The sequence below is a fragment of the Dendronephthya gigantea genome, unplaced genomic scaffold, assembly GCF_004324835.1.
Source record: "Dendronephthya gigantea isolate DGI-Jeju-01 unplaced genomic scaffold, DenGig_1.0 000004F, whole genome shotgun sequence".
Lineage (NCBI taxonomy): Eukaryota > Metazoa > Cnidaria > Anthozoa > Malacalcyonacea > Nephtheidae > Dendronephthya > Dendronephthya gigantea.
Genome location: NW_021163014.1, coordinates 1,486,966 through 1,513,661, shown reverse-complemented (window position 1 = coordinate 1,513,661; position 26,696 = coordinate 1,486,966). Strand labels below are relative to the sequence as shown.

Genomic DNA, 26,696 nt, shown 5'->3' with positions numbered 1-26,696 from the left:
TTTAATAGTGGATTGCAATTGTTGGTTTTGTTTATATTTGTTTCGGAAGTGAAAAGTAGCGGGAAAATTCAGAAATATGGACCGCGCAATATGGGTGACGACGGGTGACGACCGGTGACGATGCACGTTCGTTGGCCAATCACATTTGCTGTTCTATCTTACTCACGTTATATCCCTCCTCATTAGCATGTAACGCTCTCTTTGGTTGCTATAACAACAATACGAAGCTGTCAATAGCTGTTTGAATGACTTTATTCTTCCATAATGCTTTCAAATGTGAGATTTCTAGCCGGTGCTTCTGGGTAGAGAACGAAATATTTAACAATGTGAGCTGACGGTTTCAAAAAAAATGTTCGTGCCTTCGAATTGGGCATGCCAATACTTGCTGGTGTTTATATCATTCAAGCAATTGCTTGTGGAAACTCGAGCAACGGCGAGTGATGCTTCAGGTGAATACACTGCAGAGTCATATATCAACAGTAGCTCAAGGGATTTGTCAGGTGAGCACTTGAGCGTATCGTGTATTTACATTGAATGATTGAAATTTAACGCCATAACATGATAAATATGAATCAACGCCGGTAAATTAAAAGCACACAATCGAACAACATAGATTTTGAATTGGCTCCCGCGTAAGTTACTACATTTATCAAGCTTCCCGTTATATCAATCGTAGCTAAAAGGGAGTTTAACATTCTCATATAAAAACCTTGAAATTGTACTATAAACCGATTAGTCTCAAGGGAATTTTCTTAACATGTAGCCATCTAAAACGGTTTATCCTTGAGCTAAATAATATCATAAGACGACAAATGCTAGTGACCAGTTATTCAAGTTTTCTTGTGCGAATAAAAATACAATTTCAGCGGCTAGATTATTCATTTTAAGTTGGTTTCATTTTAAAATTCTACGGCGAGTGTTCTGCTACCCTGTCAATTTTTGTAACGAGTGGAATTGCTAAAGTTTACTTAGCTTAGAAACTTTATTCCATGCAAGAAAGCAGACGATCGCTTCGTTTACAACTTTTACTTTGCCGTTGATACATATGTTACATTCCCGCGGTGATTTATTATTTACCTTTTGTTAAATGTAATTTCAAATATTTTTAAATCTAACACGAAGGCTGCATTGCAACTTTGTATTGTAACAAACACATATAATTAGTATGAAATATAAAGTCATGTAGCGAAGTGTCACACTAGAGTATATTCTAAAACTCGTACGGGTCGTATTTCGTTTAGGCGCGAAATACGATAGCTGCAAATTGCTGTATCAACAGTGTCTCGCTTTTATTTATTTGCTCGTTAAATGCTTAATAAATCAGAACTACTTGTGTCAGAAGGGTAGGATTTTCACTTAGTAAGACATATTTGTCGTACGCAACTTCATATAAACATAATGTTATAGCTACATTTCAAAAATGTAAATAGAATTTCTATGGCAGTCAATGAAAACAGGAATTCATATGTGTTCAAATTGTACTAGTGGACTAGGTCAGTCAGTATTTTTTTAGCCTTGACCTATTTTAAAGTCAGTCACAACTCACAATATTGATTGATGGAATTTTTTTCTAATGTGTACATAAAATATAGGCAGCCAAAAAGCCAAGATGCTTAGTTATGGGAGTTGTAGGCTTGTAGTTGCTTAGTTATGAGAGTGCATGTATACACAATACATGGCACAGCAGGAGCCCTTTAAACATATGCACAATGCTGCTTGTATTCACTAGGCCATGTGTATGTGTAAACCAAACTCGATCACTGTTTTACATGCTCTCAAAAGGATAACTCGCATACAACATATAAATCTTGCCATCTAATGTTGCCAAACTGTGTAATGTTATGTAATGCAAAATAGATGACCTTTTGTAGTCATATTAAGTGCCCTGTATTTTTTAGTATTATCTAATAAGTGCTTGAAAAAAATACTAATCTATTTACATATACAACATATCACATGACTATTAGTGAGAATATTATTTTAAAATCTTCCCACAGGTGCATAAAATATCATTTTCAAGACACATACAGGATTTGATTTACTTTTCATTGAGAGTGCCTAGTGTTTTATTCCTGTTGTGTTTGTTCGATACCGTAACTGCACTTCATATCTCAGTTCCCACTAGTGCCGGTACATGAGTATACACCTATTATATGTGCATTTAGTGTTGGTGCAGCCAATGTAACGTTAAACTAATGGTGCTGTTCCGCTGAAGAATCACAGAGTTTGTTAGAAATTTCCCCTCAATTTGACAGAATTTGGGAATGTCATAGGATGGTCTCAATTAATATGAAAAACATGCAGTAGGCCCACTTCAGGTGGAACCTTTTAGATTTGTGATCGCATGCTAGATTACCAGTATACATTATTGCCATTCATTACTCCCCTTATTAACTTGTATGAAATCAAAACTGGCCAGTCTGTTGCACAAAATTGAGGCTGAGTGACCCCTACTATAAATTCCTGATACTTTGGTACTTTCATTAAAATGGCAATAAAATACCCCTAAAGTAAACTTCAAGTAAGATTTTCTTACAAGGCTATATCAAGAGGCTGCTTTCACATGAACTGGACTCAAAAGGTATAAAATTAATTACTTACCTATATACAATTGAAATCCTCAAACTTGTGCTATGCATGGTCTTTCAAGAATTTCAATTTTCCTTCAGTGGTTATTGCAATTGTCCCTGCTGAATAATTCCCAGTGCACAAAAGTTTTAAATCCTGCAAAATAATAAATTTAAATGCAACTTTATACACTAACATATTTGTTAGAACCAATTAACAAAGTTATGATTGGTACAGATGGCTTTTATTTGTTTTGATTGAAAGTTACTGGACTCTGCTGAACCTGCACATCTGCAGCTACATTGCTATGAAATTGCATTGTGAAATTGCCACCTTCTGCACTTTTCCCCACCACCCCCACTCTGGGTGGTTCTATAGACAACTAATTTATGGGGGTTCCATTAGGAATACATAGGGTGGAATGCTGAAATGAGACACCAAAAAAACGTGGTAACAGGCAGGCAGACGTATGTACTAAAACGGTAGGCTGCACATTATAATTGAGCAGTCAATTTCTGCTTGCAATCGCGCATTTTTAAAGAATTATGATTTATGAAACATGTACCAAATGATGGTTGCCAGTTGCCTTGGTTGGTCCATGAATGATTAATTAGTACTACGTAATCTTTCCAATTAAGTTTCATTTAAGTAGCTCGTTATATGAATAAAAATATGGTAAAAAAATTCTTGCTCATAACCTGAATGAAGAATCATTTTTCAAATCAAGCGCCCCTGCATGGTTACACGTATTTTACACCTGTGTAGGCCACAGCGGCCACGATCCGGCAGCACAACGCGATTTTTAAAAATTTTTAAGTCTTCAACAATGTCGTGATATTCTTGACAATGTCGTGATATTCTTGACAATGTCGTGATATTCTTGGAAATAGCGGAACGATGGCACATATTGACTTGTCTGGTAACCCCCATGTATATCTCGAAATGTTCTTTCAGAATTGAATTTATTTGCTTCTGAAATTGAAATATTCGCGTCGCATTAGCGAATCGGGTCAAGTTTGTGTAGGCCTTAAGCTTCACCATATCTGTAATTCTTACCGGTATGATCTCGCCCGATTCCCAGTTTATCAGTGTTATTTTTCTTTTCTTTAAGTTACTGAGAGCCATCAAAGCTTTGTCATTTCTGGCGTGTCAACAACGAAACAACTATCGTCTACATTGTCGACAAATAATTTCACAGGATCGTTTTACAGCAAGAGTAGCACGAGTTATAAATCAATAACTGAAGTTATAGAAACTACAGCTACCGTACGAAATACTACAACAGCCAGCACGAATGGAACATCAGCATATGGTGTACGTGATGCGGTGTCTATATCACAAGCACCTCAGATACAATCCACTGAGACTCCTAGAACAATATCTCGAGTCTCAAGTACAGTTGGTAAAACTAGTACCTCGATCACAGGAACTGCAGTACCCGTATTGGTTTCATATGAAAGTAATAATGATACTTCATCAAATGTAACAGCAGCATACTCAGTTCGTATCACTGCATCACCTGCCGCTGGTGCAATTGCTAAATTGAATATATCCGAAACAATATCAAACTATGCGATGATTAACTCTTCTGCGGAACATCCTAAACCAAATCAAACAGCATCACCGCATAGCAAAATCAGATGGACAAAGACGGTGACTTCCTCATATTCTGCGTATGAAGGCAGTATAAATTCACACAGAAACAATTACACTTCTCAAGTACCGCCGTCTATTGCACCTAGTCCACAACTGAGCACATCTATTGCGGTCTTCCAGTCAAAAAACAGGAGTATGCCGAATATATCAGAAACTAATTTCAATCAGTCGAGCGGCATGTTTAAGGAAAACGCTACCCTCAGCGTTGAAAGTATACGTGTTACTACAGCATCAGATATAGAACACATCAACAATTCAAGCACAATTTCAAATAATTCATTTAAGCGTACAATTTTTGCCACAAAAGCATCTCCAAAAGGAAGCAACAGTTCAGAAACATTTCCAAGTTATTCAAACATTTGGAAAACAGAAGTTAGCGCAGTGAATACGTCTTTGTATGAAGAAATCAAAAGCATTAGAGCAAGTCAAGCTGCATTTGGAACAACCAAAATTTGGAACGTGAACAGTACCACAAGCGTTATGTTCCCGAGACGAGTAACTGAACGAAACTCCAGCGGTCATATTGAAGTTTATAGCACGAACGTTTCATTAAATATACTTCCCAGAGAAACGAAAACACACTCGGGTATTAACAGTATATCTGAAGAGGAAGTTCCGTCGTCCGTTCTTCAGTCTCCCTCCTTGGTTGCTAGTAATTTATGGAGAGTCAATTCTACGAGACATTTCCCGACCGTGCTTCAGGCTTCGCTGAGCGATGTGTTCGAAACCAGAACAAATGCTACACATGGTGTGGTAGCTTCAGTATCATACTCTTATAGTATGAACGAGACGACAAGAGTTTATCCTACCCCTGCATTGGCAACATCCGCGCCCTTTTCTGAAGGAAGTATCGAGAATAGCACTATATCCTTGTTGTCCCACAAAGAACAGACAGTCACGAGAATCTTTTCAAAATCTAGTCCTTCGCTGCCTGAAGAAATGAGCGATGCAATCTCCAATAAGAATACGACCCAAGTTTTCGACGTTCGCTTTTCCACCTCTTTGCACAACTCTACGCATACACAACTAAACCCCAGCTTTACTGAGGAGGGGCGAACGCCAGGGGAGAAAAGTCAAAGTTTTTGGATGTCTTCGTTGGTGAAGAATGTTTCCCGCAACACCCTTGTCTTTAGTCAAACGTCGCCGGAGCATCAGACCTTCAAGAGTAGTGTATCACCGGAAATAACATACACTTCTTCAAATATACGTAATTTGTCGAAACCTTTCTCGTCTGACTTACTATCTTTGAGCGCTAGCTCATTACAAACTTCAGCAAAGCACAGTACTTATCAAACCAGCAAATCTTTGTTAGAGGTAAACTCAAGTTACACCACGGTAGAGACTAATCCCAAAACAGTTACGGACATTTGGCCTGTGATCAATTCATCTACACCAATTTCCCAAAGCAGGTTGAGCAACATTTCAAGTGACTCGATGCATCCCATTCTTCCAAATGTCACATTGAAGCCATCAACAGCCGACGTCAAAACATCAAACGGACTGCCTGTTCTTACAAGTCCTCCGCAGATAAACAGAACGACTGTTTTTCCCGTGTATACTCCATGCTATATTTCATACGTCGTTACTGTGTCACGTAGGATAAAACAGTTTTCGCCCTCAACAGATGATATTAAATGGAGTAGAACAGCAGTAGAGCACCAGTCTTCTCGAAGTAACGATAGTTTACCTTCAGGTACCGCGCAGTTGCATCCAACACCTTCCACAAGATTTTCTACAGAATTTAGGACGACAGAAAAACATTCAAAGAAAGAAAATTTCCCAACACGATCTTTGTCACGGTTGCCGGATCGTATAGAATCTAGTGTACAATCAGGACACGCTCCAACAGCTGCTATGACAAGTACGTATTCCACGTTGGCAAACGAGACTATTTCTTCAGGATCACGTAACGTTTCGTATAGTAATGCTATGATATCAAATTTAACTGTATCATCACTTGTTTCAAATGAACTTTCTGCAAATACTAATTTTACGGCAAATATACAAAGTCATTCAACACCCACGAGTAACAGTACTCAAGACTCATCACCTTTGTTGACGCCGGCACGGAATTCTTCCTTAACACCATCAGGCAAGCTTTTTTCAACGGTTAATGTCAGCAGGTCCATAAGCAAGCATGGAAAATTTAATCTTTCGAATGAAACAAGAACGGTTTATACAGCCTTCCTGTCCTCAAGTCAGAAAATATCAAGTATCCACATTAATGGATCAACAGTTTTACGATCTTTTGTAACTGAAAGTTTGGCCAAAAACGTAACGTATGTTAGATATACAAATGGCATTTTAAGTACTACGACGTATCCGAGTTTCAGTCTAAAATCCGCATTCGTCTCTATCGAAGAAATATCTATGACCACTAATGATACAAGCAGTTTGTTAGGACACATCGCCCAAACAAAAACGTTAAATTCAGCACTTTGGAGGACGAATCACCATCCACGTTTAGCTCGAAGGCTGTCTATGGAACAGTTTTACAGCCCATAAAGTCTTCCCACAGTTTTTTTTCGGTTTCGAACGCAGATCAAAATATCACAACCTCGCCGGACGTTCAAGCAGCAGCAAGTACAGACAGCATTTTTAGCACTAAAATTAATCAAACCACGACACCATACCATTACGCTGGTTATACTAGCGTGAATTACTTACCATCAAGTTATTCTAGAAAATCAACCTCTCAACCAGCTGTGGGAATGACTATTGGTGGTACCTCTACTGTGATCGGTCGAAAGACGAATACGAGTTACCTTGGTTTGAGTACGGAAGGACAGAACTCCGTCCAACCAACGCCTGTTCTTTTACGAACACCGACTATAAATAACTCCAGTTTCACCCTGAGTTCACCAGTACTCGGAATAATGTACTCAAAAGAAGTAAGATCACATCGAAGCAACCGTTCTGAATCCATTTTCCCTAGTGTATCAGTCCTTAATGCGATTAAATCATCTACGCCATCATCAGGAGGATCAGATGAATCGGTGCTTGACAAAACCAGTCCATTATCATCTTCCCTGTCCTGGAAGACGACTCGTGATAATAGTTCGTATTTTACTCCAAATAAAACTGATTTTATGACCTCAAGTCTGCATGAATTATCGCAGCAAAACTCTACAATCCATATAACTATCAATAAAACAGCTACAAATGCGGCCTATTTTACTTCGACCAAGAACTTTGATTTGTCTTCTATAAAACCTACCAAGGTTATAGCTTCAATTATGACAGATAGTGTTGCTCCAAACTTGAATTCCGCGCTGGAAATGACCATGTCTTCATCTGCGAGTTTAAGTACAACAGTTGTCCTAAAACAAAGTGAAGGAGGGTGGAATGCCCCATTGCGTCGGAAAAGAAGACAAGTGCTAAATGCGAATATTACAAAACCTGCCAACCTGTCTACATTCTATGTATCTTCACCGAAATTAGAAATGGGGGAAAGCTCTGAGGGCATTATTACGCCGATAAGCAGTCTTCTTCCAACTCTTCAAGCGGTTTTGTCGCCAAATTTTTCAATTCGTGCAACAAAAGTTCTGCCTCGTCCGTCTCTTATTCAGACATGGAGTGTTGAAAAAGTGTCACGGGCACATAGTCGGAATCTATCCCGTTCCAGGTCGGCGGAAGAATCAAAGTCGATTAGCGAGGATTTTAATTCTAGCATTATACCCTTGCCGACTTCCAGCGAAGGCGCGGTTCATTCCTCGGCGTCATTAGTGAGACCAGAGCATACGAGCACTATACTAACAAGTGGTGCACGCTTTGTCCACTCGTCCCCGTACTCAAATAGTTCTTCACGGAGATCATTTGGAACGAACAGTTCAATACACGACACATCGCCTCTTCGAGGAACAGTTTCAGTTAACAAAAGTTCATTGTTCAACCATAATAGTTTCAGGACTGAAAGCAATTATTCGATCTCAGCCACTGCGACACAAAAGCAAAATATGATTGTCACATCAAACTACTCGAACACAGCACGTCATTCTATCGTTCTTTTACCAAGTTCTAATAAAGATACCGTCGAGGTAGTAATCAAACCAAGTGTATCATCATTGCTGGCTGAAAGCAATAGTACATCATCAAAGCTTGATGTGATAAACAGCTCATCTATCATCAACACCACTTCGCAAAAGTTAATTACATTCTCCAATTTCACGATCACTCCGTCAATAACACGAAGAAAAAACGAAACGAGAATACTTGTTTCGGAGCCAAGGTTAAACATTAGCCTGAGTACTTCAAACGGTAGTATATTTAGTTCGTCTGAAATTCGAAATAGCTCATATGCATCTTCGATGTATAATTCATTTTCTTTCAAACCCACCACATCCACGCATCAACAAGGGCACAATACAGTATTTAACCTGCCTGAATCATCGCTTAACACAATTGTGATAAAGTCACGTAGTATTGCATCAACGACGTCAAAGGCTTACGAACAAACTCTAAGAACAATGTTGCCATTGTACACTGTTAGATCTGCAAACATGAACATTTCCACAGTAGATGGCTCAGCTCAAGAAAAATCTACTTTTTCTGTCTCATCCCTCTCTCCAAAAAGTTCTCTTGAACACCTTTCAACCGCTACAAAGAATATAACAGAAAAACACTCCGCAATCACACCTAGGAATATCAGTGATCATTCGCGACTTTCCTTCACCTATTCCACAGAAATACCTCATTTTCCTACGATGGGACAGCAGCAATCATCCCGTCTGGATATCAACATATCTGAAGATCTAACCTCGAGTGTAGACAAATTACTGCCTCTTAGAACGGCTTCGCATTCTGGTCTTTCGTTACAGGCCAATACATCAAGTGGTTCTTCGTCCCTAACACATATTTACAGCAAAGAGTCTATGAATGTAACAGAAACATCGACGGCTAATTTGACAAGCTCAATCGAAGAGCTAGTCTCGAAGTCAATTCAAAATCTTAGTTTAAAAGCAGCAACATATTCTCATACATCTTCAGTCATTGGAAACATTTCGAGGGCTTCATACACCGTTAGAACAGCGTATTTACCTATGACAACAAGCCCATCTCCTTCGTTTTCTTTCATTGGAAGTAAAACCATAACGGCCACACCTATGCTGCCTGACAGAAGCGATACCTCATCTCATTCAATTTTGAACCAAACCTTTTCTCTACCAAACTCACATTCCAACCTGGAACAAACGACTGATGTTGTGGATTCTTTTAGTTCGACCTCGTCAAGTGCATCACATACAGAACAAAATTCCACCTTACCAACAGTTATGGAAAGCGTGTCATCACATGAGGGTGCTACCACAGGTGGAATAGATGCAGTTGGCTACTTTACGCATTATATCATACCAACATCGTCTTTGGGTTTATGTTTGGCGGGTTATTCGACGACCATATTTTTAAATGTTTCTTTTCACTATTCAGCAACGAGTACGATCCCTGCCAACCTAACTGCAAGTTCTACTTTTGCCAGTGCTTCTGTCGAGCTCTATGCCAATGTAACTTCAACAGAATTGCAGTATTCGTCAGTTAATCAGACATCGACTGTCATGAGACCGTTGCAGAGAAGCAGTGTGACTGTTAATATGATCAATATCTCGTCATCGAATCCAATTAATTCGTCTGTTGCATCATCGAGTCTACTAAGGTCAGCACAATCCAGCTTGAACGCCTCGAGTCGACCGAAAGTCACAGTATTTACTAACGTACCAATGAAACATACGATTTTATCATCTGTACTGTTGAACACAACAATTACTGTGTCATCTTCTTCAATCGTTTCTCAACCGACTTCAACTTACGCGGGCTCGTCAATCCTTCATTCAATGCGAAGTAGCATAACAGATATTCCAAAGGCCTCAACCGTCACCACGACTAATACATCTTTAACGTCTGGTAAGATTCAAGTCTCACCAAGCACGTCCTCAATCGTACAATCATCATCAGCCGCTATTACACTAGCGCCCACTACAAGCGTCAAAATGTTAATTATTGTTATAAAAGTACCCGAAAACACTAATATAAACACCGTCGGATTTAAAGCTAATATCGAAGACAAACTTTACGAAGTCTACTGGATAGGAAAGCTCATTGAGAATGCAAAAAGGCCAAAACGAAGAAGTATTCCTGATTCAAGGGTTGAGGTAATAGACATATCGTTATTCGTTACTATCCTATTCTACACCCAGGGGTCGCGGAAGATTGTTAAGGAGGGGGGGGGGGGTGCATGGTAGAGGGAACAAATATTCCTATATTTATATTAGCAGACGCTGGCTTTCCGTGCCCCCTGTGACTACCCCTATAAGCTTATATAGATCCACTTGTTTAAAATCCTATGTTTACTGGAACGATACTGAAATCAAACGCCATATTTGAAGCCAGTTTGAAGCCAAATTTAACATCTGTGGCAACACAATAGAAGAGACCATAATCGACTTGGCTTATCGTTCCCATCTTTCACTGAGGGGTCTAATTCTTCCCCAAAAATGGTCGTAAAAACTCCATTAAAAAGTCATTATGAACGGGTTTTTTTAAAAAAAACTTCGGTTAGTTGTACCCGTTTTAGTTCTCGTGAACATGAGTGTGGGCATTGCTCTCCCGGTTTAAATAGAAAAAAGTAATCTATTAAACCTATAGATATATGTATAACTTGGCCACTGTGACTCTTGTGACGTACTTTGTGTATAAAAGTAGAAAATTAATCCAGCATTCAACTGTTTATTTTTAGGTCAAGAACATGCAACGTGATGGGGAAGAGGTTGATATTCGATATATTGTCATTGCAAACAATAGAACAATGCCAGCAAAAGCTGCTGCTAAGACAATGGACAGTATTTCCATCAAAAGAATGAGCGAAATCATTGAATATGATGTAAGTAAATTCCTGTTTCTTATTTTGAACAATTTTTTTTCAAATCAGTCAAACGGAATGCTTGTTCTTTTGCGAGCAACATTTTCCAAATGAAACCGACTCATTAAATACATTGTCTGCAATGAAGCGAATTGAAAGTATAGAAATTTCCATAACCGCACACATACATCCTTAGCAAGCGTAAAGTTCTATTTTGGGTTAGTTAACTATATGCAAGGAGAACATGTTTTTATTCTCATATTTATTCTTAAAATATCCATGCCGACCTAATAGCTCACACAGCCCGCACTACCAAGTCCGATTTTTGCCACGCTAGGCTTCAGTTGAAAAAAACAAAGTCATTATTCATATCTATACCAAGTTTAACCTTAGTTTTAATGGGTATACTGACCAATACAGACCTTATTTTGTAGGTTATATCGCGTCCAAAATCGGTACCATCGATTGATCCAAAGAGTCAAGTTGTTGTCATCCTTGTCGAAACCATCAGCCAGAAAAATCTTTCTAACCCTGTAACCAGGAGTAGTTTTGAAAATGAACTTGCCAGCTTTTACAAGACGTCAAAAAAAGTTTCAAACGTTCACACTGTCGAGGCAACGGTAAGCATTGTAATGACATCCCTAAATAATACACAAACGTGAGCAGGGTTCATATTTGAATTTCTGCTACATTTCGCGGATCGATTGCAGTCATGATTGGATGCATGGTTAATCAAATAGACGTATCACTGACAGTTGACCCGTTCAAATTGTCTCATCTAAGCCCAAATGCGGCTTTTAACAGATGTAAATTAGTGAATTGTTTCCGAAATGTATTTATAAGAAAACATTCAACATCATTGTGTCATTCAACATCCTCCGAGAAATATTTCAAGTTTTGGAAACAAAATGACGTCAAGTGGCACATATGAACCTTCCTTACAAGTCACAAACCCCATTCAAATTAAACCTCCCTTACGGATGGCACCCGTGTATCCGCACTTTTTTGCAATTCTGTAAAAAGTTGGTGGGTGTCATGAAAGTAAAATTATTACTAGTTAAGTTAACTCAACACGAATGGACTGTTATTGGTCATTTGGGCGTGAAACGTGTACCCTTAGGAAGTGTCTTACATATTCTTACCCATTTACTTTATAGCTAACTAAACTGTTTTTCGAACCACTTGGAAGGACCTATATTGAATATTTTATCACCGTCGACAATATTACAGTTGACCGCACAAAAGTGCTGGTTGCATTTAACGTCAGTGTGAATGAACTGTCAAATAGTTTGAAACAAACGGTAAGTAAGAACTGTATTTTTGTACAAAGTTTAGTGATGGTTCACACCAGTGCTGGTGTTAGGTTGGGTCTAGAGTGGATTGAAGGGTGCAGGGTCGTGGCTTTCCCATCGATCTGAGCGATATAGAAGTAAGAGATCAATTAGCCTTTCTCACGATGACGAATGTGCTGCCATTTTTGGGGTACTTTTTTTAAATTGTGAGCGCAAGACCTTGTCATGGCAACTGTCTTTAATTTTAGGCTTAATTTACTGTTCAAATAGTCTATGGACTCTTTAAATAATGCTTCTTACATTGTTATTATTGTTTGAGCGCATTTAAGAAAATTAAAAGCACCCCAAAAATGGCTGATATTTGTCATCGTGAGAAGGGCTAATTGCAGTATATACAGAGACAGAAAGATAATGGCAAATAGAAACAGAGGTTTAGTCTGGCCAGTCTTGCAGGAAGTAACAGGCCAGCTTGATTGCCCGCGTCTTATGCGTCTGTGTTCATTATGTTCATTCACATTTATATATATACTCATTAAATGTGAAACAGAAATTCTGTTATAAATGATCAATGCACGTGAAAAGCCTTTCTTACTCAATGTCAGAAAATCAAGAAACCACTGCATAAAAATCAAGCTCTTATTCCAGTGGAAATATCGTCATGCAGTCGTTACGACGTCTTTCGGATTAATTTTCCACTCAATGAGTGGGAGTGAGATTTTAGAATATGCAGGAAACAGTTTTCTTAATCAATTCACTCATTCTAAACGAGTTTTGGCATTTTATCAGACAAGTTACTGACCAGGCTCATGACCATCAAATTAAGTGGAAACGTCAAGAGCATTGTTTTATATTTTATATTAGATAATCTGGGAAATTTTCAGGATTTTCATGTACTTTAGGTTCCGTACTTCATACATCCAACTATTTACTCCGTTACATTGATAGGTTCTAGTAGCTCCGTACATCCCAAGTGTCTTACAACTCAGCGAGATGGATTATATCATTCAAACTATGGAGTTTAAAAGTGTTTCTGATCTAAACGCAATTGAGCAGGAGATTGCGAATAAACTTACCCAGGTTTATATCAAGGCACGATTAAAAACATCTCGTAAACGAAAAAAAAGGGCTTTGGGGAGTATCGATGCTGTGGTGAGTATTATAAATTTATGCTCATTTTATGCTCTACTTTAAAATGAATCGACTACAAATGGCGACCATGTTGGCGCTTAATGTAAATACATGCATTAGCATCTCTTAATTTTTATTAGCGATATACAGTCGATAAAGCATAGCCGATAGATGGAGCTCGATGGATTCGAACTACTTCTGCATGAGCAATAGAATGTATAGTTTTTTGACTGAGAAACCACTACTGCATTTGTCTGATTTATAAGTTGGCTCACTGCCTATGTACTGTACATTACAAACCAATTTACTAAAGAACATCCATGAATGGGAAGTTATAATTGAATCTACTCGAATTCATGTGAACCGACAATAAACATGCTCTATGTGGAGTTTGACCACTCGTATACATTCATTTGATTAGCAATTTTTTTTTAAAAATTGTTTACACTTTACCTCGATTCCTTGATCATAGGCATACATATAATTGTGTGCCGGCTAAGCCGTGCCAACCATTTAACGCGTACGTGTAATTAATATTGCCGTGTTTCGTGATACCTTCATTCCCGATTCAACAGATATAACAATTATTCGCTTTAGTCCTATAGTTCTTGACCACGCGTGTCTACGCTTCATATAGCATACTCTTCACAGCATATCACAACGCTTTATACTCTGTCGGTTTTGTGTGCCTCATTGTTTATTCGGCATAAACATCGATCCTTAGCAACCGCAAGCTTTATACCTTCTCAAATTACGGTTTCCATTAAAACAACATGGCCTGCTAGTATAATTCGCCAAGTTTCAGGGCCTAAATCATTCAACATTGTGGATTATATATCAAGATGATATACTTGTACTAAAGTGCTAATCTAATTGCGAAGGTTTGTACAATTGTTCCAATCATTGATACAATTTACCCTTACAATTGAAGTTCGTCGTACAGTAAATTATATAAATGAGACTGAGGCTGATTTAGTCACTCAATATACGCCATACGGTGTTTGGATGATCGTATACTTTTATCAAAGATTTTGCACTTTTAACCTTTTTTTTCTGTGGGGAAAGAGTCCAATTAGCTGTGTTTTATATACAGTCTATAGCTTGGCCGAGATATCGAAGATCTATAATGTCAGCTGTAGGCTTTTAATTCGCTTTAACTAGTATGTGTGATGTGTAGGACTGAAACAACTAAACTTATAGACGATGCATATATCTATGGAAATCTATACTTTCCAAGAAGCGGGCCTTACTTATTAATTAGACTGACTCGAATATAATGTACAAATGTCAGAATAATTAATGGCATTATAGTAATAGTAATGCAGTACCATTTGAAATTAAACAGAGCATTAGAAGCTTAGCTATTATATTTTTGTTTAAATCAATATCCTTTGAAATTTTACGGCCTCAACTGTGATAAGTCTGTTCTTTAGCGATACAATTTTTGTGGTTTTCGGGAGCCAGATATCAGGAGTTTAATTCTAATAAACAAACGTTTCTGTTCTTTATCATGCATGCTGTCAAGTCTAATTCAGTCCTAGCCCAAAATCATTAATTGTTCCTTCTGATTGCAAGCATTTTGAGAGCATTTTTGTTCGAAAGGTAAAAATTTAATCAGGCTTGATTTGGATGGTCAAAGACTTTATAATTTTCGGTTACATCTTGTCTGGTCTCATAAATAATACGAATGAACTGCATCCTTGCATTAAGTATGGAATAAACAGATTAGCACCTTTGGCTACCTGCTGCCTTTACATGTACCCCTGCATCAATTTATATGAAACATTTCTTATTCACCGCTATAGTCTTCTTTGTCAGTTTTTATATGATTTTCCCAAATTTTATTTTGATTTTAGATAAATTGTTAGGTTGACAAAAGATTTTTACAAACCCCCTGCTTTGTCAGAATTAAATTATTTGACACAATATTTAATGCACTAGTCTACCACATTTTTCTTTATATATATGACTTGGAAGTGCTTGACCATGGTTGTCTTGATCTAATTTGAACGGCCATCTTTGAATAAATTCCTACGATAATTTACTCAGTTATGAACGTGCATATAAGCTTTACAAACCATAATATAAAATTGCAATGTCTTAACTTTTTAGGTTACCAAAACTAAGAAGACCCAAGGCGAATCTGCTGACGTCACGTATTACATCTCAGATGCTGGTTCCATCCTTAACGCCACGTACGCATGCGCAATTCTTAACAAACTAACTATACACGAGATGTCAAGTGTTACCACACCGTACACAGTTACTTCGACACCCCGGCCTTTAACACCCACGACCTCCGGTGCCTCTGACAAGGACGATGAGCATCCATCGTGGTTCATTCCTGTCATAATAGCTGGCTCTTTGGGCTTTTTACTGTTAATCATCGTCATCATACTGTATTGTCGATGGAAGAAAGGCGCTCCTCCCAAGAAAGTTCAGCCCCAGGCAAATGAGGAAGAAGTACACAAACCGCGGGTAAGCATTTTCCATTTTAGGAAACTAAATGTGTCAATTTCCCTGAGGAATATTTTATGATTTAGCGTATTAGTACTCTTGCTTGTTCAATCTTAACGTGAATATCAGGCCTTTATTTTCTCTACCTTTTCGCCCGTGCATCTTTCCGCCTGGTTTACCACCGCGTTAAGGCGGAAAAAATAAAGGCATGGGGGCGGTTGCACCAAAGCTGGATATTAAGGCTATCCACCTGATAGTGATTTTTTTAACCCCTGTAAACATAGCTTAAAAGCAATGAAATTATAGATTTTGTGCTAACAGTTATGGAAGAGGATTATTAATTTAGGAATACTAAGGTGTAATCAAAGCTATATCGAACTGCGAGAAATTGCATAGCGATTGAAAAAAAACTACTATCCAGTGGATAGCACTATCCAGCCTTCGTATAACCGGCCCCTGACATTCAGGGGCAGGTTATACAAAAGCCGGATAGCACTATCCACCGGAAAGCGAAATTTTCAGGCGTTGTAAAAATGCTTAAAAATCTACAAAACTACCGATATGAACTTCCCAATTAAGAGAAATATACTTTAATTTATAAATGCTAAGGTTTAATCTGGGTTATACCGATCAACGGACAATTTTAAGAAGGTTGAAAAACTCGCTATCCGGTGGATAGCGCTATCCGGCTTTCGTACAACCGGCCCCAGGTTAGTTCAATAATAATTGAATTATTGCAAGCCTGGCGACTTAGACCTAGCTAGTAGCTGCTATGACAATTTGGGGTCATAATTATTATATTACATTGATTGCTTTGACACTCGATGGATATAGCTATATATAGTCACGCTGATCATGAGTGAACAACGAAATATTAGGATAACGGGTATATAATAAACATACTTGCAGGGAGGTGAGCCCGTGATCAACGCACTTCGGTGCCGAACCTGCAAGTATGTTTAGTTTTTACGCATCGGGTTCGGTAGGTTCATGGGTTCGAGTTTGAACGCACCTGCATGCCCTTAGCCAATAGGAACACGGCTTTTACACTGGGTATGGGATAATATGTAAATCCTTAGGCTGGTGAAAAAAGTGAAACCATCGTGGTTGCTGTCCACCTCCTAAGACTAGCCCAACTCTAGATCCGCCACTGAACCCTTGCAGGCAAAAATACTTTTGGGCCACTTGGACTGAATCCGCCTTAATATTAGGTTTTTACTTTTTTCCCCTTCTTTTCTTCCGTGAATTCCCTTCGTTTTTTTACCTCTACCAAATTTTTTGTTCGTAAATGTTGAAAAGAACAGCAAATATACACGCACTTCTGTTTTGCATTCGTGAGGTAAAAGAATGACATCTCTTCAGCGCTGGCAAGACATTACCAGAAATTTGCGACATGATAATTTGCATGTATACTAATTTGCATTTAACTTTCAGCATAATGGCCTTCAACATTTACTATAAAATATATATAGTAAATATACAAAACTTAAAAATGCCGTTGATCTAGACCTTGCCTACTGTTTGCCGACCTCTAGATCGGTCGAGCAGCTGTTTAGAAACGTTTTGGTGGCCGAATTTTTTTGCTTGGGCATTTCTGTAATCTGCCAAATTTAAAAATATATTGCTCAAAGTTTTGTCCGTGTTCTGTCAACGAACTTATAAAATCGCTCACATTGATTCGAATATTTCGATTCAGGTAGTTGATGAATTGACGTGTAATATACCAAAAAAAGTTGTTAAAGATATTGTCTTTCGTATTTGTGTATAAACTTTTCTGTACGGCTCGGATTTTCACTGCAATCACTTTAAAAAATATTATCAGTCTTATCAGGAACTTGAACAATACGAAGGCTATATACACATTTGTTCACAATCAGTTGGCCGAACGTAGAAATACCTAAGGTAAGTAATTCGATCATTAAAACGTTGGGAAACGGCTGTTCTATTGACCCAGAGGTCGGCAAACAGTGGGCAAGGTCTAGGGCAACGACATTTTAAGGTTTTGTATATTTACTATATGTATTTAATAGTAAAAGTTGAAGGCCATTATGCTGAAAGTTAAATGCAAATTAGTATAAATGCAAATTATCATGTCGCAAATTTCTGGTAATGGAACACAATTATATCCGAAGTAATGTGTGCATGGACCACCTGCTTTTTTCCTATTGTCATGCGGAAAGAGGAAGTTATTATGTATTGTAGCATGCAGCTTGTCAGCATCTTGCATTATTGAAAGGCTTACTTAAATGGCTTCTTTCAGTTGCAAAATAAATGCCCTAAGGAGCATTGTCGCATTGTCGAAGACACTGTCTTTTAAATTTTTCCAGTTATTATACACCGTTCTCCTATTCTTCACGAAAACGTTTTACCGTAATGACACATATGTCCATCAGGATAAGAGCATTGTTTATTTGTGCTCAAAATAGAACACCTTGCGACCTATTTTATGCTCTAATTTTAATATTTATCTCGCTTGTCATAATATTGTCAGTTAACAAGGGGAAAATATGAACTCCAATATATATATATGGCGCAAAAAAAAGGTTAACCTGTTTAATTGAGTATAACTTTAAAACTAAGACGTCTGCTACACTGAATTCTTTAGATTCGTGAATATCTAACTTAAAATATGGTACATACCATGCGTATTTTGATACAATATTCCCAACCGAGATATCAGCGTTTTACTTTCAATACGTATCTTTTAAAAGTGCAAAAATTAGTCAAAATGGAATATTTTAATATAACAAAAGATAATTTTCGCTTTCCTGCTCGCTGCTATTACTCGCTGCTTTATCGTTAAACGAGGCCTATTAAGAAAAGAACAAGCAGAATTCATGCGAAATTGTTTGCTAAATTTGTGTGCGATCGAAAATATTTGGTGTTGTTTTACCGCTTTCCATACAACATGTCATAACACAGAAAATAAAAAGACCTTATCCATCTGTCAAATGTTTCTATAAACTTCATTGAAACCGACAGAATACGTAACATAAAATACTAGGATTTGTCAACTTATATATATATATTTACTCTGACATCGAGCCTCCTTTACAGATGACTCACGCTTCTGAACCGGAAGGAAGATCTGCACTGCGCCATCCTCCGTCGCTAACAACAAGAGCAGGTGTTGCTGTTGAAGAAAATGGTCACAGCGAGACGAGGCCAAAGCCTGCTCCACGTAGGCTTCCTGTGAGAGAAAACTCTGTGCGGAGAAAAGTTCCCAGTAGAGAAAGCGTTAGTACGAGGTAAGAAAATTCAGGCTGATGACTTTTCCGTTACATATACTGCTGGATTGCGCAGTTTAAAAATGAGTTTGAAAGCACAGAAAGCCATGGTTTCGTTGTCCAGACGCTCGTTCTCTTTCTAGCTAGATGCTTTTGGTCAGTAACTTTCAACCATATTAATGTGTCACAACACGTTGAATGTATAATATGAAGTGCGAAATGGTTCAGCCAAACATTTTAAACGGAACGGGGAAGTTATATAGTGTGTATATAAAAGTGTTATACGGTAATAGTTTGATTATAATTATATCGCTGCCATTAATATATTAATTAAAATATTAAAATATATCTACCGATTGTTCCAAAAATCATGATACTGATTCGTTCCGATGGCGCGAAAGGCTTTTGCTATGAAATACGTTCCAGTGTATATTCAGAAAAAGCAACTGTTGCTAGGATATTGACTACCGAGGTTTCAACTTTGAACTAGAAATAGCTACTACATTCGCGGATCAGCTCCTGGCTCTTGCCCATGTGGTTGAAAATAATCATAACTTCCCAAGTTCCCGTGAAATGCACGTTTAATTCGAAGAAGCTTTTAACAGTTTTTTTTCAACCGACATTAATCCGAAGGCCTTCTTTTTTTCCTAAATTATACAGTTATACCTGCCTTCTTACCTACCAATGAGCCAAACGACCCACCCATCTATCTGCCCAAAAACGCCTATTTTACAGGCTGCTGAAAATAGCAAATCTGAAAGTCTAACTATCATAGTCTAAACATCACAGTTTTTTTACCTATTAACCAAGATGTTTTATATTAAGAAACGTACTTGCATTGTTTTCAGAACAAATCCTGCATATGTCGAGGAGGAGAGCGATGACGAAACTTTAACAGATATGAGTGTTAATCAAAGCAGAATTCAAGAAACTAACGTCGTAGTCGGTAGAAGAACGCAGTCTGAGACACCGAGAAAGACCATCCCTCCCCGGCCTTTACAGAGAACTCTTCCATCGGACGAGGAGGATGAAAGCGAAGAATCTGAAGACGATAGTCAGTTTACGCCTAATGGCGGTGCATTTGCCGTTGCTGACAGGGTATATGACTTTTTATTTTGTCTCAAAAGTATCGTGGTATAGCAATTTAAATAGTCTCTTGTTGTATCCGTTATTGTTGCTTAAGACCTTCTCAATCGCAAGTAAAAACTTAAAATTTGTTTCTTTTTCTGTCCAACTTCGCTCTTACATTAATTCAACTCTTCACACAGCATTCGGCTGGAACATTACCACCAGTGGCAGTGATGACCGGTGGCCCCAGACATCCAGAAATACAGCCGCCTGTTAGATTCCGTCCATCAGTTCATCCTGAACCAAGTTTGCCACCGCTTGATCAGAAACCAACATCACTTGTTGGTAGAGTTGTTGAAGAGGTAAATTCGTGAAGTCGTGTCTCCTTCCTGTTTTCCAGGTGTTGACGAATGTGTGCATATAAATAATTTTATTCATGATTTGTATACAATATTACACTACAGCGAAAAACTGAAACTGTAGCTATTCTTCTTTACATAATCGTAACATATTTAATAATATAACTATTTAACGTTACAGGAGGGCTCTGTACAAAAAGAGATGAGAACGAAGGTAACAAATATTCCACTTCTAAAGGCCTTATTACACGGTGCAATTTTTCATGCAACTTGCAATGCAATTATTCATTTTTTTACACTCAATGGAGGTTTCTATATTTGAAGAAATTAAACTAAGTTAAATATTTTAAAAGTAGAATTAGCCATTTCCCAATCGAGAAGGGGGCAGTGGGTCTAGTCGCGAACCGCAAAGCATCTATGGACTGTTTGGAGATGCAAGAAATAATCATTTTTAATTATTTGTCCCTCCAAACAGTCCATAGATGCTTTGCAGTTCGCGACTAGACCCACTGCCCCCTTCTCGATTGGGAAATGGCTAATTCTACTTTTAAAATATTTAAGTTAGTTTAGATTCTTCAAAATAAGAAACCTCCATTGAGTGTAAAAAATGTAAGCAAAATTAGGTTTCGTAGTTGTTGTTGCCTTTACACGTAGAATTGTATTGCAAGTTGCATGAGAAATTGAAACGTGTAAGAGGGCCCTAAAATGCTGTTTTATGGACTATATAGGTTTTTAATTGCATGAAATGCATGCATTTCTGCTTAGATAGGTAGTTCCAGCTTGTTCGATGGTATAACAACACAGTAATAACACATGCATATCATAAAGCCGATAATATTCCGTATCAGATAATTCCGACAAGTTATGTTTTTGCGTTTAGTTATCGCAACAAGAGGAGCGTGTTTTGCATTTATTTTATTTTCTTAAATAGTCTTCTGTATGTCTTAATTGCATGTTTCCTTTTATGGTCGTGTTATTTTTAACGTCGGTAAAATGGAGTAATATTTTTTGAATATTTTCAAAGGCCGACATTGAAAGATGGCGTAATAAGCAAAGACAGCGTGACAAGAAGTTGGGTGAATCATCGAAATCTGGAAACAAGAGACCAAGCTTCACCGAGAAAAAGGCTTGGGGGAGGGCACAGCAGGAAATCGGTGCCGTACTTGACCCGGAAGCAATGCAACCCATTGTCAGGTTAGTCCGCGAATAACTTCTGCAATATTTATAATAATATTGTATTTTATAAAATCCGTTATCCTAATCCGTTAAGTTTTTTTGCATGATATATGCGTGTTAGTATTTGCAAGGGGGAATTCAGCTCATATAATGCATGATCTAATATAGAAAGCATCTGTGTTGTTTCACTACATGAGGTGGCGCTTTAGACATTACTTTTGAAAATATGTCAATAGCAAATATGCATTATGGATAACGATGCCAGAGTCCAGAGATGCCGGAGCTGAAAAGTGTACTATACCTTTTAGGTGTCGCTACCAACATACGACTTTAGCTTGGCCGTTAAATACATAATTACGTAGAAAGATAATTGTATACTTTTCCTTATTCACACATGTGTTTATCTTCAGGAAAACTCGCCGCAAGCCTCGTCGTAAATACAAGATAAGAGCTGAGACAAGTGACGACGAGGAAAATGTCGAACTACGAGGATTTAGGAAACTAACAAGTCCCCGCGAGGAAAAGGCACGTATACTTGTATTTCACTAATACTATTCTGTTTTTACGGCAGTATTCTGAATTTTTGTTTTTGACAATGAAATTGAGCTGGCTACACTAGAATTCGTGATTTCGATCACTCGTTAAAACAGAAGCTATCAAAAAACTTTCGTTTGAGTTTTTCGTTCATTTCTGTTTACACTTTAAAGGATAGTATATAGTGGGAGTAAATAATATTTTGAAGAGTAAAAATCCCATCTTTTCATGAAGATCGGCACACTGGTTCAGCAAGTCTGTTTCTTGACTTTAATTGGAAGTACAGCCAGGAATGCCCAGAAGGGGGGGGGGAGCAATTTCTGCCCCGGGCCTCAGGGTTGCAAGGGCCCCCGTAATTTTAGAAGAATAAAATTGAACTATATTGTTGGTAGTATGTAGTCCTCAAAAAAAGTAGTTTTTAGAAAACGTTTTGGGTTATTTATAGTTTGGGTAATGCAATATATATATTAGATATTGCTGAAATTTCACCCCCAAAACGCACGAAATGGCATTTGCTGCACTCTAAAACTTCAAAATCTTCTTGGGGGAGGATATCCCTAAACCAACTACTGACCGTGCTCCCGAAATATACCTTTGTGACACCTCAATGTTCTCGTGATGTACTATCGCATTACAATGGTACAAATTTACTCTTGCGTTTTTTTTGGCTGCGGATTTTGGGCCCCTAACGAGAATTTTGCCCGGGCCGACAAAATTTGAATACATCGCTGAGTACAGCATTGCCATCAGAACGCCATTTAACCCTAGTTCTCTTTTCAAACGATTTCCAGGTTCCTAATGCGGAGCATGAATCACCATCGGACTCTGATATCAGTATGGGCGAAGCTCGGCGTAGAATGATTGCGCTCATCGACGACGCTTTCACTTCAATCAAATCAGCCTCGAAGAAACATCATCCAGAAACCAGTGACCAGGTCGATGCGGGTGGGCAAGCACAGAGCCGCCCTCAGAATAAACAACCACCTCCATTGTACCCCAGACCCACAACTCTTACCCCTGCTCTTCCTGAACCACCTCCGTCGCATGGCCGAGCGTCAATTCCTTCCGCAAGGCACAGGCGGAGATTTATGAATTCTCAGAATTCGTTACCATACCCCTCGCAATATTATCCTGGTATGTCAGGTGGTTATTCCCCTCGTTACCCACCACCACCTCCTCCACCGGTCGTGACGAAGAATCCTCTCGTCGTTTGGGATCCCGTTGATAAACAAAGGTTAGCATTAGTGATCAATTCGCGGTACTCTCGGGGTTTTTAGTAAGTAGCTAGCTAACGTTATTGGATGCCTACCAAAGAGAAATGGATTTCAAAATCAAACGCGCTCTAAAATCAGACAAGGTCGTTACAGCTTCTCTTTGACAATGGTGAGCTTAAATGCACCCAATGTATGACGCTTACGTAAAGAGATACTGTCGGTATGCCTTTAGTCTCAACACTTTCAGCTTCCATTTGTCACAAAGCCAGAGCAGTAGCTATGTAATTCATACGAGATATCATTCCTTACGCTCCTGAAGTTTGCGTCGTTGATCGATTTTGTGCATCTCAATATTTGCGGATATAATACTTTAATCTGTTTGACTGCTGATTTAAAGATTTAAATTTTCCCTTCCCGCAGCCAAAATTTTTAATTGGCGTGCCATATTTCATGAAGAATCAAATATAGCTAGTGTAAAAACCACTCGCTCACGCGTGGAAGGGTTTTTTAGGAATACAAGCAAAACAAATTGCAAAAAGCTGTTTGAGTTTCAACCAAAAAGGCTGCTTTTTGTAGCTCTCCCGCTTTGTGAATTTCAAAGTTCCGGTTCTTTTTCGTGTGTACGTGTGCCTCTTGAGTAGAGTAGGACATTAGGAAACATTGCGCATTTAAGAGAAGGCATTTCATGTTGATTTGTATTTTCGCAAAATATTGTAGTCCTTTCTACGTATAACGTATAGGTGGCACACGGTTGTATATATTCTTTTCTCTCTTTTCAGAGCTCTCAACCAATCAGCTTACAGGCCATATGCTCGCACTCCGTATTCCTACACCGATCCTTCTGGTAAATTGCATTTTACTCCAGTTCAACAAACCCCCGACGGAATGGTAGGTGTTGTGCTGATGTTATTATAGTGCAGTAGAAGAACATAGTTACGGCCAACTGGCATACCAGGCGCCCTCAATGCTAGGAAGGTCTTTCATTGCACGTACAGCGTTAGTTCGTTTACTATGTATTGACCCCTTCTGTCTTTCAGGGTGGTTTGGTATGGTCTCCATACGCGACAGAATACGCGATGGAAGATTTTTACCGAAATGTAAGTCACCTTCATTTGTTTGCAACAAATTTTGTGATCCATATTATGTGGCGTGGTATGATTTACCAACCAGAGCTCCATCTTTAAGGCAAACTAAAAGTCTAAAGCTGGTTTTCTCGTCACCTCTGCATTTATTCGTTCGTGCGAATGAATGTAAAATCCGACCATTGTCATGACATTTTAAACCCCACTTGATATTACTCAACATGCAAGTCTTCAGTGGCGTAGCCAGCCTGACGATTTTGTCCCGCTATGTAAATTTCGAGTTATTATAATTATTCATGTCTTTAGAAATCTATTGTTTTCACAGTCAGTAAACACCAAAATATTAGCATAGCGGGACAAATCGACAGGCTGGCTACGCTACTGCAAGTCTTCCCTGAAATCACAGGCAGTTTTAGCCACTGTCATCCACGTATCACTAGTTTTAATTCTTATTGTCTTATTATATATATAACTATAGGTGGAAATGCCAGGTACCTTGGATCCCAAAAATTCGAGTTTCTTGTCGAAAATGGAAGAAACGACACTGGGTGAGAGCACAAGCGCCCCACGTGAAACAGTAGTTGAAATGCCACAAGCTGACATTGCTGGTGAGCCTGGGACGAGAACGGGAGAGCCTGCTGAGCCACTAGTTCGCGCAATCAAGGACGAATTATTTCGGTTGGCCTCGGGACGTAGTCCTGTTAAACACATGTGAGTATTTATATCAGATTCAATATTTCCCGTTGATCGTTCCACATTTTGGATGGCTTGAAGGTATTATTGGATGGCTGGATTGTTTCGTTTTCTTGGTTATACATCTCTACAAAAAATTCTTATGTGGAAATAAGTATGCTTTCAACATGGCTGGAAGATATGCGCTACATTCTGGCTATCATTAAGAGCACGTACCACTGATGTACTAGCAATGGAGGATGCTGCGCTTTACATTTTATCAGAACCACGATTCCGTCAAGAAATGTTTAGTTCATATTTGGCGCGAGTTCAAAGACATGTACTTTCGGGAGTGCAAATCAGCAAATATCACACTGCAAAAGGATTTAAGAATGTTTCATCATGTTCCAATGCTGACTCGCTGAGAGGCTTCGTTTCGCTGTAAAAGGGTGCGTAAAGACATGGACAATAAGAATGCAAAACATTGTGCCGACGAATGCTTTTCATTGTTTGAGGCTGTTCACATGAGCTCGGTTGCCCGAGAGCTTGAGATGATTTTGAGGTATTAAAATAAGTCTTTGAAACAAAACAACCGCACACTATTGTTAGGGCGGCTAGTCACATGGCTACCAGGATCATGTTATTTAAGTACTACTTTAATACTTCAATATCACGCTTCGTTAAATAAATCTCGGCTGAGTGAGATCATGTATATAAACAGTCCCTCAGTAGGATTTGAACAATACAAGGGGTGTAAAATATATTCAGATGTTCCAATGACTGGGTTATGTTTTTTGAAATGAAGAACAAGCAAAGTGTGGAACATGAAGTTATACACAAAATAAACATACATGTATACAATGGATCGTTTTGAATGTTAAGAAAGTTTTATTTATTTAATATAATTATTTAAAAGTTTTGATAATAGTTATAGCTATAGACGTAACATAGATTGTAAAGTGTATATAGTGTAAATATAAATCGAAAAGATGATATCTATGAACTTTAAAAGTTTTGAAATTGTAATTTAATAGTGTATGTATTTATCTATTAAACACTTTTACAATATAGAATATTACCCAATGTGTAATGTTTATTGTTTTGTGAAAAGAAGAGATTGCCTTTCATTATAATAATAATAATAATAATAATATTTCACATTTATATTGCGCATATTCTATAAAATATTCATATGCGCATTTACTTAAATTGCGTCAGGAAAAAAAATTAGGTTTGTGCTAATGGTCTGCATGTCCTTGATTTTATTAAACACCATATTATGGAATGAGAGATCCCGATCGAGTTTTTACCTCATTCGATCAATAGTTAATTTGGACATCTTAATTAAGACACACTGATTATTGGCGTACGGATATATCTATAAGGTTACTATCAGAAAGCTATCTTTTTGCC

The 26,696-nt window shown here is 38.2% G+C and overlaps 2 protein-coding genes across 3 annotated transcripts in view; one reads left to right on the top strand and one right to left on the bottom strand.

Moving 5' to 3' along the window:
• Nucleotides 1–11,583, bottom strand: part of LOC114515683 — a 33,202-nt gene extending 21,619 nt beyond the window's left edge. For both annotated transcript variants that reach the window (XM_028534982.1, XM_028534983.1), the window contains exons 1-2: nucleotides 11,497–11,583; nucleotides 2,602–2,724 (exon numbers count right to left, since the gene is read on the bottom strand). The gene's annotated coding sequence lies outside the window, so the exon portion shown is untranslated. The remainder of the gene's footprint in view (nucleotides 1–2,601; nucleotides 2,725–11,496) is intronic.
• Nucleotides 201–26,312, top strand: LOC114515685 (mucin-3A-like). The gene is given in 18 exon segments (XM_028534986.1): nucleotides 201–500; nucleotides 3,680–6,726; nucleotides 6,729–10,367; nucleotides 10,952–11,095; nucleotides 11,509–11,694; nucleotides 12,232–12,375; nucleotides 13,312–13,515; nucleotides 15,607–15,972; nucleotides 19,009–19,199; nucleotides 20,027–20,276; nucleotides 20,447–20,608; nucleotides 20,787–20,819; nucleotides 21,630–21,799; nucleotides 22,192–22,306; nucleotides 23,107–23,549; nucleotides 24,309–24,417; nucleotides 24,567–24,626; nucleotides 25,090–26,312. Coding segments are annotated over 17 exon segments (7,026 nt in total). The 5' UTR covers nucleotides 201–500; nucleotides 3,680–6,153; the 3' UTR covers nucleotides 25,327–26,312.
• The last annotated feature ends 384 nt before the right edge of the window (nucleotides 26,313–26,696 follow it).